General features: G+C 44.1%; 1 protein-coding gene across 3 annotated transcripts in view; it reads left to right on the plus strand.

Annotated features, from left to right (window-relative positions):
* The window catches only part of sdk (sidekick cell adhesion molecule), a 115929-nt gene that overhangs the window by 91650 nt on the left and 7109 nt on the right, over positions 1-17170 (plus strand). For all 3 annotated transcript variants that reach the window (XM_065452642.1, XM_065452643.1, XM_065452644.1), the window contains 7 exons: positions 4211-4326; positions 8155-8335; positions 9656-9793; positions 12576-12863; positions 14213-14386; positions 15026-15171; positions 16586-16852. In XM_065452642.1, coding sequence (XP_065308714.1) covers positions 4211-4326; positions 8155-8335; positions 9656-9793; positions 12576-12863; positions 14213-14386; positions 15026-15171; positions 16586-16852 — 1310 coding nt within the window. The remainder of the gene's footprint in view (positions 1-4210; positions 4327-8154; positions 8336-9655; positions 9794-12575; positions 12864-14212; positions 14387-15025; positions 15172-16585; positions 16853-17170) is intronic.

Genomic DNA, 17170 nt, shown 5'->3' on the forward strand with positions numbered 1-17170 from the left:
TTAGGTGCGTTTGGATGGATGTATAATTTCCCTTTACAGTGAAACCTCATTAACTCTTTCCTTACCACGGGGAAATTGGCTGTTTTTTGTATGGTTTAGTTAAGAATTTTTTGTGCAACAGCTACTAAGTTTAAAGTGTCATGCAGTACATAAAAGTAAAGGCAAATGAACGTGCTTTCGAATACTATTTATTTTAACAATATATAAAAAAAATTATTTACACAAAAAATTCTTGAAAAAAAAAACAAGAAAATTTCAAAAAAAATTTGATTACGGAGTAATATCTCTGGCAGAAAAAAATTTTACCAAGATTTCAAAATATACAAATTGTAGGTATATAACTAGGCAACATTTCTTCAAAAAATTACACCCATACATTAAGTACTCTTTGTGTTATGAAAAATTGCATGACGCATAGTAAAATATTCAAGTTCTTGATAGGTCCTATTTACGATTTTTTTTTTCAAGGAAAAGATTAACTTATGGTACAATATTATACTCCAAAACGCGTGTACTAAATGCACATTGAAAAAGCACATTTCGAAAAGAAAACTGTTATAACAAAATGCGTAATAAAAATTAGCAAACACAAGCTTTAATGAAATTCACCGCAAACATTCTTAATGATTAGCTTATATTTTCTGAGAAAAAAATTCTATAAAGCTTATGACATATACAAAATAGTTAACACTCCATAGCACAATATTACACAAAAATTGAAAGTTGCAGATCAATAACTTTTGGAGCCACAAATGTTTCAGTCAGCCAGATTGGTGTGCCAGTCGCCGAAACAGTTTCTCGTTGTGAAGCACAAATGCACATTGCATGTGCGACAGAACACATTCGTCTTGTGTTGAATTTTATTTTCTTCATAGCACTTCTTACAGTTTCGGCGGACGTCCTTTCTTTCAGGCTTGTGCTGTGCAGCTGTGCGTGGTGCAGCTGGCGAGGGAGGGACATGAACTGGTGCTGTGTCCTCTAGCTCTAGGAGCTGTCCAATCAGCTCTGTCCTGAAGGCCAGCTGGTCATACCGAGAAGGCCTAGAAAGCTCGGATGCTTGGGCATGCTGCGTGCGATATTCTTGAAAAATAATGTAGCTGTTCACAGCTGCGATGTCGATGCAGTGGAAGAATAACGTTTTCCACCAGCGGACGCATTTCCTCAAAACATTGTACGTGGCAATGAGTTGGTCGGATTTATCGACTCCAAGCATTCCGGCGTTATACTCATCAATGAGCTGTGGCTTTTTTATGGAGATTTGTTGCCACTTTCCGTCCTTCTTTTCTCGCCGTTTGGCAAGCACGTGCGAGTTAGCTGTGTGTGCAGTGCTCACCATATGCACAACACGTCGATCTTTCCACTGAAGATACAATACTCCCTTGTCTCTCAGCCAACGGACGTCTCCTCTTTTCGCTCTCTTCTCCCAAGTGACGCCTTTCAGTTCTGTGGGGAATCCCCGGCGATCTTTTCGTGTTGTGCCGCACGCTAGTGTCTTGCGTTCCAAGAGGTGCACAAGAAGAGAGGTCGATGTATAGAAGTTGTCCATATATATAATGTACCCACGATCCAGGTACTTATCGCAAAGCTTAGTGACCACATCAAAGGCTAGCCCATTGGCACTAGGTTTTTCACGCTTCCCTGTGTACACTATGAATTGGATGGTGTAGCCAGTTTTTGGGTCCGCAAGAACCCATAATTTATAGCCCCATTTCACAACTTTGTCTCTAATGTATTGCCGAATTCCAGACCGCGGTTTGGATTTTACCATTCTCTCATTGACTGAAATTTCGCGATAAGGCTGGAACAATGACGCGGAGCAGTCGTTCATGTGCTCAAGAAGCCACGACACCTTGTCTAGCTTCTGTGCGGCAGCGCCGTTGCTTGTATCTGGGTCAGAAATATGCAGCATGGCCAGGAGCGCGGTGAAACGTCGCCTTGGCATAATGTTTGGAGGGAGGAGCCCGGAAAACAATTTTGCTGTATTCCAATACATATGCAGCCACGGCAGTTCCAGTACTCCCATGTACAACAGCAGGGCGATGAACCTCATCATTTCCGCTGGGGTTACCTCTTTCCAAGAACCATCCTTCTCACTCTAGGTCGGTTTCTCGATGATGTGCATCCATGCATACTTGTTAGTATTTGCACAAATAGCGTGAATGACCTCCGCCGTAAAGAAAAGGCGAAAAACATCGAGCGCTCGCGACAGCCGCTTCGGACCGCTACGGAGCATCATCCCGAGGTCGATGCCCGGAGCTCTCTGGGGTCGAAACTCCACACTTCTTTGAGCTGGTGGAAGGGCATCTTTCCCAAATGAAGTGGACACTCTATAAATAAAGAAGATAATAGTTTGGGCACCAACACGGCCATTGAACCGGCTCTAGCTATGCATAAACAAAGCGGATGGCGAATCCGAAACTTACCTGCGGGTAACAGCTGATGTTCCCGGCTGATCGGCAGCATCTTCCGCATCTGAGCTGAACTCCGACGACGCGACATCGATGTCGGAATCATCTGTGCTCGACAAGTCCAAAATATCACTTGCGGGATCGTCGGGATCGCGCGAAACTGCGATCTTCTGAGCGCGCGCGGTTTCGGATGTCGACGCCATCACCCCGCTCAAGTGCTCATCAACCTTTGAGCTCGCGCGCCCTTTAAAAATCGTCACCGCGCGGTAAAAATGTGAACCATGCAGAAACAGAAACTCTACTTTGTATACAATCACCGAGATGGCGCCACAAGTCCAGGGGTGTAGCGGTTTTTTAAAAATGCGCGCTCAAAAACTTCGCTCACCGGTGAACGATGCCTAGTGCCGTGGTAAGGAAAGAGTTAAACCGTAGTTGGCCGGAGCTCGGAAAAAGTATGTACTAAACGGTTGTACTGCTTAACCAAAATAGCATGAAATTTCCCACTTACATGTCAAAAATGGCTTTACCTGTCAAAAACGGAACTCGGAGAGAGTGCGATGAAAGAGCAAAAAAACATGCAGTATTTATTCACTTTGCGCGACAAAAGTCTCGTTATTTTCGTTAGATGCCGCGGTGGCCTAGCAGCGACAACAGTGGCCTCACACTTACTGAAGTTGCGAGCCAGTTTTTGAGCCAGCCCCGTCTTCTTGGCAAACACTTGCATGGCCGATTCCTTGTTGGTGTTGCATCGCTTGGGCGCAGCAGCGCTGCAGATGTCACAGGGCACCTTTTTCATTGTGGGGTGCTGTTCTTGTAGCAACAATTGCATTCATGCGGCTGACGTAACGCGCAGCTTCTGCCACTGTCGGGTCTTAATCGCCCGTGCTGTCGCTTTTCGTGTTGACCTCATCACTGTTGTTACCTGACATTTCGGCAACAGAGGCAAGGATGGCGAAAAGTCGGACCTCATAGCTGACACCTTTTCACCTTCGCAGCAGCGCTGCCGAGCAACTACTTTGCATTCCAAATGCCACACACCGTAGTCAATGGCAGATCCCTGTCACGTGCCAGCGCCGACTTCTTCATGCCACGTTTGATAGCACGAACAACGTTCAATTTTCTATGCTGAGCACCCGGTGTTTTTTATCCGAGCTTCGGCATGATGCCAGTCCTTGCTTGCACGAAGCCAAAATGATGTTGATGTTGATGTGGCTTCATGTGCAAATGCACAAGGCTCTTAGAGGCCATTGCTCCGATCTCGGAGGCTTGTTGATCTGAAGGGCCACCCGATGGGGACCACGCACCGCCGTGATTGTGCGACGAAAAGTGGAAACACTACATGTTAACCGATACGTACGCAATAAGTTGGTACGGTTTATGCGGATACAAAACGCATTATGTTCAATGGCCGCTGAGTCGGGGATTTGACTTTACTACTTTTAAAACGAAACTACTGTGGGTACGGTTTAGTGAGGTTTTACTGTAATAAATAATTCTCTCCACCTTGCGGGTTTCCACATAATTATTATGTCAGGTACTCTTTATCTTCTGTAGTAACAGGTGGCTGGCACTGCTGGCTTGCACATGAAGATTATGCCTTAATTGGGGAAGGGGGGGGGAGCAGTATATGTTTTGCTGCAAATGTTCTGAACCTGTTATTGGAATTCACCATTACACTGAAATTATACTGATGCTGAGGAAGTCCAATAAGTTGAACACATCGAATATATAGAGAAATTGTGTCTTCTATTTGCCAATGCGCTTGGCAAACTATTGAGCTACCATTAATTGTCTGCGTGCAGTTCCCACTGGAAGCCCACGGCAGCTGCAGCTAAACTCGCCGAGTTCAACTGAAATAACAGTGTCCTGGGCCCCACCTGCCGAATCGGAACGCAATGGTGAACTTCTTGGATACAAGGCAAGGGCTTCAAAGTGTTGCTTTTGCTTTTTTGGGATTCCTGTTCTCTAGAATAAACAAATATTTAGTACTAATTCATTACGTGAGATTGTATTTACAAGCAGGTTTCATATTTTCTCAGGAAGGCTCATCAATGCAGCAGAATGGCAAATTTGGGCATGGTGTTTTACTAGGGGTGTGCGATTATTCGAACATTTCCAATATGATCGAATATTATATTTTTAATATTCATATTCAATTCAAATACTAGTATTTGAAATAAATTGAATATATTGCTGGTGGTGTGGGAGAAAACATGGTCCTTAGTGTTTATTTCTGCCTAATCTAAGAAAGTGTGTCTGATTTTGTGCTGATGGAATTTTGCGATAACTTCATGCCACTGGCGAAATTTCTCCTGTGATACGCACTTAGCCATTGGACGTCAAGGCTGTATACAGGAAAGCCAGCCTCTCAGTAGCAAGTGGCATGGGCTTGCAAACAGCGAGGGTGCACTCTTTTGCAAGTTCCACCCCCAGTCCTGAGCTTATTGCTTAACAGCAAATGCGATGAGTGACGACTGGTACAGGGTCAAATTACTCTGAGTTTAGGGGAAATTTATGCGGTATAATAAGGCACAGGTTGGTGAGAACAGACAAGTAGCAGCAATTATTCAATTTTCCAAAGCAAACATGAGCCAAATACACAATCTTTTAGTATAATGGCTTACTAGTTAAATTTTTTTTTACAAATTTGCGATACATTAATTGCAAGACATTGCCAATTAATTGCAATGTTCCAACATGTCCAAGTAAACCAACTTGCTAATAAATTAGTGTGCATGAATGATTCAGTATTCGATGCTAAGTATTCGTATTCGATTTGTATTAAAAAATTTTGATAATCACGCACCCTTATGTTTTACATTTGCATCCATACTTTATTTAGCCTACCACTTGGGCCTCATGTTGTGCTGCTATACAAACTGTTTGTGCTGCTATGAGTCATGAACAGCATGAGCTGTTCACGATTCATACTATGGATGCATTCGTGATCAAAACGGTCATGTGACTGCAAGCTTACATTCACATGGCTTGTTGGTCACCTCCGAGCGGCTGAGCAATAATAGATTACAGTTTTTTTTACTTGTGCATGAATTTTGGTTCGAATCATGTTTGTTGGCCCTTTAATCCAAGATCTGCAAAACCTGTTTTAGATTGCGTGTCAGGCCACTAAAAAATTGTGAAGCATGGAATTGTTCTGTCGTGCTTATGTGCGGTGTTGGAAAAAAACTTGCGTGCACAAGTTGAGCACGAGTTTTCGAATGCATGTGGAACACCTGAAGGCCGCAGGTTACCCTATGTACCTCATCACATCAGTTTGTGAAAAGCTCGTGCGCATTGCAAAGCAAGAAAAATGTGGGTGTCATCCTTCTGTTCCAAATGAAGGAAACAAAAAATTGGGAGTTATCACTTATGTACATAAAATTTCACATGGCCTAAAAAATGTGGCAGAGCGTTATAGTGTTCGGGTGGCATTTTCTTCACCACACAGGCTTAGTCGTATTTGCTCCATTGTGCACAGAAGGTCACAGAACACGTCAGTGAGTGAGAGAGGGTGCACCCAGAAACATGTTAATCGTTTAGTCGATTGTGTCTCAGGAGTAGTATACAGAATTCCCCTAAGCTTCGGTCATATGTACATTGGCCAAACAGGCAGATGTGTCAGCATACGCCTAAGAGAACACAGAAATTCATTAAACTGCGCGCCATCCTCTCGTCTCTCCTTACATTGTAAATCATGTCGTGTAAACCGACGTTCGAAGGCACAGTTATTTTGTTCTCTCACCCTAACCGAACCACACGAGAAATCCTGGAAGCCTATCATATCACCGAAAATGCTGCACTGTGTATAAGCCAACCATCCGTATTACTACATGATAAAGAATTCAATTTTATTAATCTATATTCACACATGCCTTAGATTCATGCTGTTTTTATACCTCATCTTGACATGCGCGAAGCGTCCACTTTCTATATGTGTATTTTTCCATAGGTGCGTTGAACATCAGTTGTGAGTGAGTGTGTGGGGTGTGTGTTTCTTTCTCTACGTCTTTCGTGTTTTTAATGCTCTAGCTTTTCATTAATAGGAAATAGCCCAACAGTAGCCAAGCGTCAACAACCAAAACTCTCTCTGATGGGAGACCAATGGAAGCCAACCTCTGTGCTATCATCCATGTTGAATTCCAATGGCGGAGTCAGAGCAAGTTTTTCTGCTCGTTTCGGAGCAAGTTTGTTCCAATGACAGAGTGAGGGTGGGAGTAAGGTGTTCCAATGAGAGAGTCACAGGGGATTCAGAGTGGGAGTCACTCCGTGGAGCCAAAAAGGATGCTTCGCCAAAATCGGCGGAGTGGACCGGAACTCTGCGTGACGTATTTCCTTTACCACGTTTGTCTGCTGGGAGGTGCCACCGGTCACGACTCGCGAGAAAGCAAAAGATAATGCATGCTTGGCGAGATATCCATTCCGCACTTTTAAAGAAACAACAGGTGAACGACGCTGAAGAGACAAGTGACCGGTGAAGCGCTGCTGGGAGCAAACAGCGGAAGGAAATGACAACACGCAAGGCATCCTGGGTAACTCAGAGCAACGCCTCCTCTAGAAAGATGCCTGCGGCGTCGCTCGCTTACCCATTGTAGCCGTCGCACCTTGAGTTGCGGTCGGTTGTCAAGAGATGGCGCTACCTACAGCCCTATCTCCGCCAAGGGGGCTGGGGCGGTGTGGTGTCGCGGCGGTAGCGGCGGCCGCGCCGGCCGCGCTTCAATGGGGTGATGTGCGCATGCGCGCATGTGTTGCAAGCGACCACCGCAAGGATCGCTCGCTACCGCCTCACGCGGAACGGAGGAAGGAGGGAAAGGTAAGGGCAGCAGGTTTTCGGCGCACGCGGCAGGCATCTTTTTAAAGGAGGCGTTGCTCAGAGATAGAAGTTCCGCTTCCGCCTTGCTCCGGCGGTGCAGGTTGTGTTCCATTTGCGGATTTGGAGGCGTTGCTCTACACCAGAGTCGAGTGCTCGCTCGCGGAGTTCGTTGGCTGCTCCGACTCCGCCACTGGAATTCAACACCAGTCGGTCCATGCTCTCCACTACGCACCACTACTTCTGGTGGCAGTGGTTGGAAAGAGTGGATCGGCGGCGAACAGCCAGTTTTTGGGTGGTGAGTGGCCATCACCGAGTGGCAGCTGCCAGCAGTTTGTCGCATTTTCACTCTCGGGAAGTTGATCTTACCACAGCTGTATTGCGGCGAAGCTAAATTTTTAAAAAATTTGCGGCGAAGCCGGTTTAAAGAAGCTGGCTGGCATTGTGCAACACATATTAGACCTTTGCGCATTTTTCTTGCTAGAAATCGGGGTGCACATTAGATTTCTATTTTGTGCTGAAGCTTTAATGTTATCTCTGCATTAGTTTTCTACTTTGGCCACACAGAAAATAGGTCCATATTTGATTCGGGGGCGTGTTAGAATTGGGCAAATACTGCCAACTGAAGGTGTTTTGACATTTTTTCTGCATCTTGTTTAATTTGACGCGCCGGATAATTTGATCAATTTCAACTGTCTTGTTAGGGTCAAATTGACAGAAGTTGACTGTACCAAATAAGGAGGTTGTAAATAAACACAGCTGCACATGATTATTCTGTAGTAAACTAAACAAATTTTTGATAACACTCCACTAGTTACTATGCATGACATTTGTCAGCTTGACACAGGCAGCAGGCATGTTTGGTGGTTTATTCACCCTGATGCAAAACTGGGTAGGATAGTAGATGTAAAGGAAGAAGTTTGTCCCTGCCTATTTCAGATCTTCTACAAAGCAGAAGGCGATGCAGAAGAAGCAATGGAAGCGGTTCCGGCAACCCCAACTGCCTATACTATCACTGACTTGCGGCGCTTCACCAAGTATTCTGTGCAACTACTGGCATTCAATCCGGCTGGTGACGGTCCCCGTTCCCAGCTACTGCAAGTCCATACCCAAGCCGACCGTGAGTGATGCCATTGCGATACATTATTTAGATATGACACATAAAGTGTGCAGAGAGGGAAATGGGGAAGGAGCAGAATGGAAACTGTCACCGAGAGGGACACAAAGCCTGCCTACTCTTCAGGAAGGAGGGGATAGAAAAGGAAGGTAAAGAATAAGAAGGAAAGTCACCACAACATGAGGGTTGGACAATGCTAGCAAGCTTTTGTCACGCGGGTCTCATTGGTGAGTACAAAGGAAAGTGGTCTAGTTGAAAAAAATTGGGAACCTCGCAGAATGTAGAGTGCTCCATTACTAAACTTTAGGGATGTAAAAATATTCAAGAATATCGTATAATATTGAATATTATATTTTGAATATTGATATTTGATTCGAAAACTAAGTATTGTAGAAGTTTTGAATATTTGATTGGGTACAAATGTTCGAAACAAATTGAATATATTGTAAGTTGTGCGGCAGCAAGCATGGTTCTTAGTGTTTATTTCTAATTTCTACCTAATGTAAGAAAGTGTCTGATTTTGTGCTGATGGGATTTTGCGATAACTTCATGCCACTGGCGAAATTTCGCCTGTCAAACGTGCTTAGCCATTGGACGTCAAGGCTGTACAGGAATGCCAGCCTCTCAGCAGCAAGGGGCATGGGTTTGCGAACAGCGAGGGTGCACCACTCTTTTGCAGGCTCCACCTCCAATCCTGAGTTTATTGCTTAACAGCAAATGCGATGAGGGACAACTGGTACAGGGTATAATAAGGCACACGTTGGCGAGAACAGACAACTAGCAGAAATTAGTCCATTTTCCAAAGCTAACATGAGCAAACTACACAATCTTTTAGTATTTTTTTAGCAATGGCAATGTAATGGCAATGTTCCAACATGTCAAAGTAAACCAACTTGTTAATAAATGCATGTGCATATCATTATTCGATATTCGATGCTAAGTATCCACATTCAATTCATATTCAAAAATTTTTATATTCACACATCCCTACTAAACTTATCATGTTCCATGTCTATTATGACTGCTGGGATGAAATTTATTGCACTTTTTCTCCAATTACATGCTTGATCGTGCATGGTTGCAACTAGAGTTACTCATAAACTATTAAAAAATATTTCTATTTACGAATAGTGACTATTAAAGTTGCAGACCACATCAAATAGAGGAATATTCGATTCATTATTATAAAGTTTTGATTAATTTCACAGTCCTAAATTGTACTCTTTGTCCAGAGCGGCATTTACACAGGGTTGTTCAGGTGTGGACACATTTGCATCTGATTCCGCTGCTTTTTCTTTTTTTTCTCTCTCTCTCTCTTTGCAGGACCCGGCCCTCCTGGGTCATTGGTGTTCACCGACATAACAATGAATTCTCTCAATGTCAGCTGGACCCCACCAGAGGAACCCAATGGTATTATCACTGGTTACCTGGTCAACTATGAGACAGCTGACTTGGACATAGGTGAGATGCTTCTTGCTGCTTTGAATATGCAGACTGCAGCTAACAAAGCATAGTTTACACCCCTTCTAATAAAAACTTATTAGTTGGGGTGTGTGAATATTGAAGAGTAGATGTTGAATTAAATATCAAATGAAAAAAATATATAATAAGTCAGATATTGAATATCCAAATTTAACACAATGTTTTATGCTTACAAACTTTATGCAAGAAAATCTGGTGCTACAGATGCTCAGAAGGCTATTCACATTACGTAACAAGAACGTTGCTAGCTCTCCGTCACTTGTGTACCAAAGAATCTAGATGTATAGTATGGTCTACTCTTATTAAACGGAGCACCTTGAAAATGTTTTTTTGCTGATGGAATCTCTTTTGAACAGAATCATGTGCTTTTTTCTTCCTGAAGCTGAAGAAATAGCGAAGTTATGTTGTCTCGAATACCACTGAGCTGCAGTAGAACCTTGTTGTAACCCCATTACCTTGCAGTAGAACCTTGTAATCCCATTACGTACGATTTCTCAGTGCCAACATTTGGGATTGAGAAACAAAAAATGACCGGATTAAGGTACACTTATATTTCACTGGTTCATACGTTTCCAGAAAACGCGATCTATTCACACCAACGTTTTGTACATTGCCGAACTGCAATCGTATATGTTTTCCAGCCGTTAGATCCCATGCAAACATATGCACGAGGCACACACAATCGAGAACAGACGCTGCCTACCGCAGCAGCTATATTTGATATATTTGATATGGAGACCTGCGCAGTGCCACATGCTCCGCAAAACCCCTCGTGCTCGATGCTGCCCAAGCGAGCATTTCACTTCGTTGTCGGCGCAAAAGGAGTGCTGAGCGCGTCACGAGCAGGCCCGCCCTGGCTGACAAGGTAGCAGACATTTTCATTCCACCCCAATGTCGGCCCGATGCAGAATAGCACACACAGCACCCGAAGGCCGCAATTCACACAATGGCGCCACGTTGGCTGCCTCTGTCGGCACAAAGTTCATCTAGGTCAACAGGATATACCATAAAGATAATGAAGTGCAGACATAGGCAACAGCAACAATGGCAGCTTGTATTTTGTAAAATTTGAAGGCTTGTCTGCAGATCGGGCTGATTAGCCGCTGGTAGGCATATGGATCGTGTTGAATATGCGGCGATGAACTTCATGTCACTTCAGCAGCTGATGAACCAGCCATTCAGTGGCAAGCACCCCATGACGGCTTACGGCCCATTACCACATCAACCAGCTGTGAATTTGCGGTGAACGCTGCCTAGGCCGTTAGGCCTAATTAGCACTGTTTCATCAGATGTTTGTGACTAATGTAATCATTCGATGCTGAATCAACTCGTATGTGTTCACAGCAGCCGCACAACACTCAGAAAGCCAAACCACCTCGCAAATGAAAGCGACTGTAGGAGAGTTCACGGCCGCTGTCTTTGTGGCACACCGTGTGGCAGCATCTTCTTCTCGACGCAGTTCATAGACTGACATTGGTGTCTTGTTGTAGAGGTTGTAGCTTCGAGCAACCCGTCGCAAGACTACCTTTGGATTTACATGGCAGGATTTACATGTCATGACCTGGTTGCATGCATTTGCGCAGATGGCAGATGAACAAATATAAAACAGGCGGGAGGTTGCGCAAACTTGCCAAAGTGCTTGTTCTTTACCATCGGCGCTACTATGCATGAAGTGATGATCAAGTCACGTGATGTGCAGTCATTTCGACGATCATCTGTCACACAGTTGGGCCTTATGATAAACCACCTGCCAGAAATTTAGGCCAGTCCTTCTGTATTACACTGAAAAAGTGGAAAGCAAAACTTTTAATGCAATACATGAAAGATTGGTGCAAAACATGTCTACTATTAAACTGAGAACCTCATTGGTATTCAGTACAAATAGACATCACTAATTCATTAATTTCAATGAAAAAAAGCGCTTTGTTCTTCTCAACATAAATTCTATTGATGAAAAAATCAGAGGACACCCAAGCTCTTCTTATTAGTTGTGAATGCAAAAGCATTAATGTCCAATTGAATGCGGCTGAGCGGTCCTTCCAAGTTATCTCATCATAAGCAAGCAAGTTCGTTGAGACGCTTTGCACCTTTTAATTTTTCTACAAGAGGTGCAGTTAAAATGCAGGCGAGCGCTTGCACGGACAATTCCAAGAGCGAGGGTGATGTGGCGTCGTGGTGATGCCCTCTCCCTTCATTCCACACCTGGCGTGCTAACGCAGCAGCAGGTATTTGTATTCCTTTTTTGCCCGGTCTGCACCATCGAGAAGTGCTTGTGGCATGGCATCGCAGCCAATGGGAGTTTAGGTGTCATTTCACTGCTGCAGACTGCAGGCGCCGGCATTTTTGGCTCAATGGGCCATTTGATGCTTATGCATCAAAAATATTTTCCGGACCCTCATATACTAGAACTAAGCTTGAATCGGTGCTGGCATACTTATTTGCTGTTCTTAAGAGTTGACCTTACTGTATATTTTGATTTCTATGTATGTCAGCTGCCGGTAGCTTGCTACATTCTTGTTATACAACGTTAGAAGACTCACAAGCATGTGCAGCACTGTGTTTTCTTGCCCAATATTGGTAGCAATGAATCTTACGAAAAATTTTCTGATATTCAAGATCTACTATTCGATATTCGAACACCCCTATATTTTAGTAGTCTACCAAGTTATAGTGTTCTTTGTCTTTGCAATTTTTATGGCTGTTGCACACGGTTGCAGCTGTTGAGTTACACACAGTGCCTTTTCCTTTCTTTATTTCACAGAGTCTGGCAGGCAAGTCCGCCAGAAAGTGGTTCACACCTTTCTGGCAGTGCGTGGCCTTGATGAGATGACGACTTACCGGTTCACGGTACGGGCAGAGACCTCCCAAGGCTACGGCGCGGAGAGCCAGTGCAACGTCACCACAGGCCCCCAGGAAGGGTCACCCTTAGCCCCTCTTGAATTGGCCCTACAACGCTCGGCCACTGCAGCCACCCTCTCCTGGAAAGAGGGGCCCCCGGGAGCCAGCATCATCACTGGGTACCTGGTCGAGGCACGTCCCTCACATGCAGGTGCGTGTGTCATGGTCGAGTCTAGGAATAGTATTCTCTACGCGTGGAATCTTTCCCCATGGAGTTCTTTGTGGCGTTCAGTCCAACTCACGTATCATCTACAATTTGTGCCTTTGGACTACAGGTCAACGGAACAAGCAAATGCACATTTATACTCGCTCACCACTATTTTTGTTGGCTTTGTGCTCACTCAAAGTGATGTGCACTCATACTCGTTGGTACTCGCTTACATTCCTATTTGTAAAGAAATGAACGGGGCTAGTTGGTGGACGTTCATGATTATATTGTGCTTAGTGTTACACTGACGAACTTAAGAGACAGGACACGGACGTACGTAGTGCTACGTACGTCCGCGTCCTGTCCCTTACGTTCGTCAGTATAACACTAAGCGCAATATAATCATGAATTCCTATTCGTGCTCACCTACCAGCACCCACTCACCAGTACTCACCCAAGCTACATACTCGCATTCACTTGCATTTGCCGACAGTCACTAACGTTGATACTCACATTCACTCAAGCTCACTGGCACTTACTCCCATTCATATTAACGTCCACTCGCACTGTTTGTCACTCACCAACGCTCTCTCACGCCTGTGAAATGAGTGCAGAGCAAGTGTGAGTCGGTGTACTTAAGAATGAATATTCCAGCCTACATTCCTGGACTCGCCTCGAGTTAAAGGTCAAGTCAGTTTTTTATGCACTTTATGTGCAAGCAGAAAGGTTGATTAAAGAAATATCAATGAAGGGGTTAATCTTGCATGTGGGAAGAAAACACCTAGCTGAATTTTCACAGCATAGCCTGTGGTGCTGGCATCGGGCAGTCAACTTGGTACGCGACATCTGCACTTGACAACATGTGACAGAGCTCACCACACATTGAGCCACAATGGAGGAATGGGAAATGCCCCCATGGCCTCGACCATCATGAAATTTCCAGTATACTGAACGACAATAGTGAGCAAATGTCTATAAACGAATTTTCCATCCCATTGACAAACAAAAATTTCATCAGTTTGTGTTTTGTTTTTGCATGGAAACGTCAGAATAATGGCACTTCTAAAATAAAGTGTTTTTTGAGAGGAAGAGTTTTCCATCTCGGCAAGTAAATGGCCTTTTTTGTTTTAGATATGCTGATGTCCGGCTTTTGTGCAGTGGTTTTATGCAAGTTCTACAACTGTTTGAACTGTTTGGTTTGAAATTAATAGGCACTGTTACTGCTTGCTTCAAATTTGCTTTAACCCAAGAAACTGATGTCTACTCGAGCCTTGTAAGCTCCTCTTTGTTTAATAGTCTTTATCTGTAGAAGGAAAGCAGAGGCATTTACCAAGGCCTCCCTTGTGTTTTAGGTGAGGATGAAGAGTGGCAGACAGTTGCAGAGCTCGATGGCAGTCCACGCACATCGTACGAAGTGAGCTTCCAGAACCTTTTGCCATCGACGGACTACACATTGCGACTGTTTGCCCGCAACCGCCTCGGCATCAGTCCACCAGCTTATGCCCCTGATCACGTGCTTACACCAAGTGAGCTTGCCATCTTTTTACTTATGTTTGTCCTGTCATGGTTTATGACATGTTGACCTCACTGTAGACTGGCTGCCCGATGGGGCCATGTGGGGAAACACTTGAGAAGGAGCGTGCACTCACTTCTGATCAGCTACATCAATAGACTGCATTGTGACCGCATAGTCCTTTTTTAAATATGAAGTTGCAGTTTAGTGATAAATACCGTAGGCATCAACTACGTCATGAATCGTTCTGTTTACTGCGCTATACTGTTACATAAAGGACAAAATAAAATAAACCAACACATGTATGCAATTGTGTACATGTGTGCCAGTTTCTTTTATTTCCTCCTTTGTGTAACATTATAACACAGTAAGCAGAACAATGTCATACCAACTAGCCCAAGTCGAAGCCTTATTGACATGGTGAACACTTTTTTTTTTTTTACTTACAGGAGATAAAGTATTAGTGCTTTGGAAGGGGAGCTGAAGGTTTTGTTGTATTTCAGAAAGTAATGTGCATATTTCAGAGAACGAACAAGCACCAGGGAAACAAATGAGATAAAAATAGGTCAGCACTCTTATGGTGGAGGCATTTCACCAGTGCCTCAACTTTTAGTGCCCGTCTGATGCTTTGCTTTGTTTGCATTGTGCACAGACAAGCTCTTCCTGGAGTACAAGCAACGACTGCCGTTCTACAGAGAGCCCTGGTTTTTGGTGGTACTTGCTGCTGCAAGCATGGTAGCCATCATCCTGGTTGTCGCTGTGCTGTGTGTCAAGAGCAAAACTCACCAGTATAAGCAGGCATGTTCCTTCTCTGCCTTGAGCTTTCGTTGTCTTCTATCTTCCTGGCCTTGTGCTGGACAGAAGGCACAAACTGAACATGAACTTATTTTGGCTTTCCTTTCCGTTTTTGTGCATGTGTATTGAAGTTATGCACAGTTTTGCTGGTGCAGCTGAACCTCAATATGGCAAACTGTCATTTAACAGAACATCCGTGCTGTAGAGTTACGTTAATTCGACATCTGTGAATTCAATCCCAACTGAAAGTTCTGGCCATCACCAATACATTTGTATCAGGTAAAACTTTAGTTATTTTGATTCTGAAATTGGCCCTCGCCAGGTAATTTGAACTTGATTGATCAGCACACATGCGCGTGACCCCGATGGTGACCCCAATGGGTGCAGTGTCGTGTCCATCGCAGCGGCATTTGCATTGAAGCCTTGCTATTTCTCTCGGAAAGTACCAACTGTTAGCCTGTTTTCATCAGAGTTCAATGTGAGAATGAAAGCTCATGCTGAATGATTGCCATATTTAACTGACTCTAATGCACAGCTTTCTTCAAATTGGTTTGAAAACTGCCTTTGCATTACAATACAGATACAAAACAGAAATTGCGCTTGCAGCATTAGCAATAGCCTGCTGTCAGAGCCAGCATCATCGACACTACATTACAGGATGATTGCAGAAGTTCTTGCATAGGTTTGCGACGATGGTGTGCCACTTTCAGGTTTTAACTCATTAACCCCCAATCCCGAGCTTTACTCGTCATGGGAGGTACCAATATCACAAACAACAAGTCTTACTTGTTCAACCTGATGCTGTGCTGCTCCCACTGCCAAAGGCGAGTTGCGCTTGGTAATTGGCTTTGGGTTCAATTTTCAACTCTAGATGGTAGTATAAGTCGGGAAAAAACGTAATCAAGTATCAAGAAAATATATTTTCAGGATCAAAATGACGTATAAAGATTCATGACTACAGAGAGAAGCAGTGGGAAATTTTATTCTAGAATTATTTTGGGGGCTATTGAGTTCAGCGCAAAAGCTCATTCAAAAGATAAGCCATTTTACACGCTACGCTGTAAAACAGTGTTCCATCACATTTTTTCTTGCGATTTCCTACTGGTTTGCTTCTGGCTCCAAAAGTTACTCAACAAAGACAAGCACTTTCATCTTTTCCAGGGCTGGCCCAAGTAGCTCTGTTTACGTTTAGCAGACATTCGTGGCACCAGCTTTTTTTTGTGGTGGGGAGAGGTGGAGAGCCAGTGGGCACTGCTCTTTAGTTTTCTTCAGCTCGCTTCTGGTGCCTTTGTCATTGCATCATGATTTAGAATGTGACATCTGCATTACTTATTACTTCTCAGTTTTATTGATGGGAAAATGTAAGCTGGTTAGAGAGGAATTATGAAATTATGATTTTACTGGCACTAAATTGCAGGAGATGCAGCAGAGCCTTCGGAGTGACGACCAGTTAAGCTTGAATGACCAACAGGCAGCTGGGTTTGGCAGCCCTGAGCCGCCGACAAAGCGTACAATGACTCGCGGGTCCCTGCGTAAACCATTGCCTGCTTTGCGGTCTCCACCACGGCCCTCCCCAGCAAGTGTGACGTACTCGGATGAAGAGGACACCAAGGCATATGACGATCATTGTGATAGCAGCAGCCTGACTGAGAAGCCCTCGGAAATTAGTTCATCCGAGTCGCAGGTAAGCTGGTCACCACACCATACATGTGAATGACGAGTACAAACACGCTCCACCATATTGTCACGTTGCAGTGATGGTTAAGAACCAGATAGTAGCAAAAAACTGCAGGTCACAAAGTGAACATTTTATTGGGCCAACCTGTGCCCAGGAATACAAGTGACAGTCAAAGTACAACAATAGCTGCAAGTACAGTCGGGAATCACTAAAATCTGATCTGTGGATCAGACGCATCGGCTATTTATACATGACTCATTGAACTTTCAGCATGATCACTGGCGCTCGCGTAAGTTCTAGATCTTACACCACTATTATCATTGC

This window comes from Dermacentor albipictus, chromosome 8 (assembly GCF_038994185.2).
Source record: "Dermacentor albipictus isolate Rhodes 1998 colony chromosome 8, USDA_Dalb.pri_finalv2, whole genome shotgun sequence".
Classification (NCBI taxonomy): Eukaryota; Metazoa; Arthropoda; class Arachnida; order Ixodida; family Ixodidae; genus Dermacentor; species Dermacentor albipictus.